Raw genomic sequence first — 4,537 nt, 5'->3', positions numbered from 1 at the left:
TGAACGATTTGGAATATTTTATTGATTTAAAATGTTTCGTGATAATAGTCATAATTCATAATCAAATTTTGAAATGGTTATTGAATTAATTGAATATTATCTAGTTATGAGAATAAAGAGGTTTAAATGCTTTCTGCTCACTAGAAGTCTTTTTATTAAATAATAAATTTATGCTTTCTGGTATTGTTTTTTTTGTGGGATTACATTGTTTAGATGAATAAAGAACTTTGTAAAAAGTTATAACAATAAATCTATAATTATTTTTATATTGTTGTGTCACCCGGAAAATAAGTACTGTAGTACACTCATATTCATATAAGTAAATAATATACAAATCCATACTTGAATATTAATTTAAGTATGTCTGCATAAAAATTAAATATAGGTACTCAGTAAAAAAAATTTAAAATAAGTAATCCATCAAAAATGGAATATATATATATATAGTCAACTCCAATTATTGTTGTAATACGTTGAATTAAAGTTATTATTTAAATTCAAAAAAAGGTAAAATAAGTGTTAAATTACTATAATCATTGATTATAAATACAATTGACTTTTAATATTTACAAACAATGGTATAATGTAAGAACTTGGATGTTGGTATATTGAAATGATACTGAGTTTACCAACTAAATATTTAAAATACTAAGATTGACATAGATCAAATTAAATATACTTTATTTGAATTAAAACAATAATACTGTAATTTAACATTCAGTATTTAGTGTAGATTAAATCCTTTCATAACATAAATCTGCAAAAACAAAAACCAAACTTGCTTCAGCATGTTACAACTTAATACAAAAATGTATTATGCAATATGATTTATTTTTTGTCTCATTAACAAATCAATATTGGCTGAATTCACATGTTAAGTTTTTTCATAAAAATTGAATTGTATTCTGTTTTTATTGATTGGTGATCTTATTTTATTTCAGTGTTTTAAATTATTAAATTATTAGTTATCATTTAAAAAAATTGCTATTCTACAATTCTTTTAAAATTAATTATCTTAATAATTGGTTTATGATAATTAATAAACAGGTAAGTCTTAAATCACTTTAAATTATATAAATACCATCTTTTAAAAATTATTAGAAAATATATTTATTACAATAATTATACAATTAGAATAAACATGGCTTCATCAACAAATCAATTGTACAAAAAACGTAGCAATGTGTGGAATCATTTCACACTTACAAATGGGAATATGGCAAAATGCAACTATTGTAATGAAAAAAAAAGTTTTTCTGGGGGATCAACAGGCAATCTTTTAAGGCACATAAAGACAAAGCATGTCACAGTTCCACTGCAAAGATCAACACCACAGGTACACATTTTATAATTTAATAACACTAAAAATGAATTTTAAGAGTATAAAAAATAATATTCACTGCATAGGTATTAACAATATTTTAATTTTGTCATTCTGTAAATGTGTTAAGTAATGTATAACATTTAATTATTTATAAAATAAACTTAACATTTTAAAAATTGTGGTATAAATTATAATATAAATAAATAATAATAAATAATAACGTAACATTCAAGCTTGTCACGCCTAAATATTATATTTTTTAATAAAAATTCACAAACAAAAACATTATAAAACTAATAAAATAAAATATAGATATAAAAATTATTGTTGGTTGTTTTTAGGTAGCAGAGGAATCAAACTCTGAGTACCTTGACAATCCACAACCATCGACATCCGCTTCTCAATCTACATCTGCAATAGTTCATTCTTCTACAACATTTTCGTCTTCAATAATTCAAAACAAAAATAGTTATCAATCATCTATAGCAAATTTCATTCATCGACCTCTGCCATTGTGTAAATCTGTATCAATTGACCATCAATTAATAAAAATGATAGTAAAAGAGTATCACCCCTTTAGCATAGTCGAAGATAAAGAGTTCAGAAAATTATTGAATATGCTGTCCCCTAATTACATAATTCCTTCAAGAAAAACAGTTTCTAATAGTTTATTGCCCCAAATGTATGAGATGGTTGTCCAAAGAGTAAAAGATAAATTAAAAAATGTATCTGCAGTATGTCTTACAACTGATGGATGGACATCAAGGAATAATGAAAGTTTTTTGGCAGTAACTGCTCATTTCATAGATCCAGATAATGTCACTGAATTATCTTCAGTTTTGTTAGCATGTACTAGTTTTGAAGATAGTCATACAGCTGATAATTTAGCTTTGTTTTTGAAAAATACCGTAGATGAGTGGGGATTGAGTCAGCGTATAACTGTTGTAGTATCAGACAATGCTGCAAATATTAAAAGTGCAATTGAAAAATGCAATTGGAGACGGTTGTCATGTTTTGCGCATGATATCAATTTGATTGTTCATTGTGGATTGGGTAAAATTGAGCCTGTTGTAACAAAAATTAAAGACATTGTATCTTACTTTAAAAGAAGTTCTCATGCATTAGCTAAATTGCAGGAATATCAAAAACAAACCGGAAATCCAATTTTAAAGTTGAAACAAGATTGCCCAACACGGTGGAATTCAACTTTTGATATGTTCGATAGAATATTGAGAATAAAGGAGCCAATAATTGCAACATTAGCCATTTTAAACAACACCGAATTAAATTCACTTACTCCAAATGAATGGCAAGTTGTAGATAAATCAAAAGAGTTGTTGAAAATTTTTTATGATGCCACTGTTGAAATAAGTGCAGAAAAAAATATTTCAATATCAAAAAAAATAATTATGGTAAGAGCTATGTTTAAAGTTACACAGACATTTATAAATGACACAAATTTACCCAGAGAAGTGCTGAATATGGCCAATACTTTAAAAGAAAAGATGATGATTAGGTTTGACAGAATTGAAGACAATTTACTTAATGCTCAAGCTACAGTTCTGGATCCTAGATTCAAAAAACATGGATTTATTAATGAGGACAAATATAATAGGACTATATCCCAACTTCGTAATAAATTACAAAGCAGCATAAGAACAGAGCAGTTAGATTTACCTCAACAGTCATCTTCTTCAACACCTCAGTATTCCAACTCGGCCATCTGGGGAGATTTTGACAAGTCTGTGGTTAATGCTATCGGTGGAAATAATTCTACAGCAGCAGGAATTATTGAGCTAGACAAATATTTGAATGAACAAATTATCAGTAGACATGAAAATCCACTACTCTGGTGGTCAGAGCGACAAAAAGTTTACCCACGACTCTATGAAATAGTTAAAACTCGTCTTTGTATCATAGCCACATCCGTTCCATGTGAAAGGTTATTTTCAAAGGCAGGACAGGTAATTACAGACCGTAGAAATAGGCTTGAATCAAAAAAAATATCGAAGATTTTGTTTTTAAACCATAATATGTAATTTTCAACATATAACATATTATTATTATTATTATTATTATTACACATAATATTATAATTTGTTTATTAAATATAAGGAAATGTTAAAATGTAAAATGACCACAAATTAAACGTCAATCAGGTAATTTGAAAAGTAAGTATGTACTTAAGCAAAATAAATATTTAACTGTTTATTTTTACCATGAGGTATTTTAATTTTTAGATAAATAAATCAAATTAAAATTATTATATTATACCTATTACTATATCAATCATGTTATACAGTACAAAAATAATTTATATTACCTATATGAATTTTAAAAATTATTTATTATAATATCAATGCTTAAGGCGCGATGTATATTTAATAAATTATAACTTACCTGTTAGTTCAGTTCCGCGGTGGCAGCCGACTGATACGCACGTATGTCGCGCTCCCGCTCTTCCTAATTACCCAATTAGTGAACATCTAGTCTCAATGCTATAGTAGTGTTATACTTATGATCAACAGTGTTAAACTTACCGTTAATTATTTTAACTTTGTTAACTTTGTTTTTCTTATAAAACTTTCCATGCTCAACTGTTTTAGGCAGTGCGTATACTGATCAAGTGCCAAAACGCATTATATTCGCTTACACGTAAGCCACAGTGTATTACGTAACTGCTTCATTGCGGTTATCTTATCTCCGGCCGCCGTCAGGCGGTCTCGCTACTCACTATAAATACAACTGCCTACCGCCGCTTGCTCATTAATTAATATGCCGATAACAAAAAATAATCAAAACACCAACGCTAATCAACAGCCCAAACCCAAGACAACAACGCATAAACAATCAGGAAATGTTATTACTCAAAGCAACTCGGATATGGACGCAAATTCAAGCGATCCCTTCACCCTGGTTAAAAATAAAAGAATTCTCTCTTCCTCCTCGCAAGCATCTTCTGTGAGTGCTTCTTCCAAATCTCCTCAGACACATACTCACAAAAAAACAAAATTGTTCCAATCAACAAATCGTTTCCAAATCCTTTCTCAAGAGGCTGAGACTGGTCCTGACACCTCATTGCCTCCAAATCTGGATAATGACAACCACAATGATGTTTTCAAACCTCCCCCTCCGATCTTTGTACGAGGTAAATTCAACTTCTTAGATCTAACAAAAGCACTCATCGAACTAATCGGTGTGGATAACTTCTTT

General features: G+C 28.6%; 1 protein-coding gene across 1 annotated transcript; it reads left to right on the top strand.

The window, feature by feature from the left end:
* The first annotated feature begins 1,141 nt into the window (after positions 1-1,141).
* On the top strand, positions 1,142-4,002 carry LOC112597494 (zinc finger BED domain-containing protein 1-like). Its single transcript, XM_025343568.1, has 3 exons — positions 1,142-1,336; positions 1,666-3,288; positions 3,931-4,002. Exons 1-3 carry the CDS (start codon positions 1,142-1,144, stop codon positions 4,000-4,002), a joined length of 1,890 nt encoding a protein of 629 aa, XP_025199353.1.
* The last annotated feature ends 535 nt before the right edge of the window (positions 4,003-4,537 follow it).

This window comes from Melanaphis sacchari, unplaced genomic scaffold, assembly GCF_002803265.2.
Source record: "Melanaphis sacchari strain LSU unplaced genomic scaffold, SCAv2.0 Contig426_pilon_pilon, whole genome shotgun sequence".
Classification (NCBI taxonomy): Eukaryota; Metazoa; Arthropoda; class Insecta; order Hemiptera; family Aphididae; genus Melanaphis; species Melanaphis sacchari.
The sequence above is the reverse complement of the archived record's forward strand: the minus strand, read 5'-3'. Positions and strand labels throughout refer to the sequence as shown.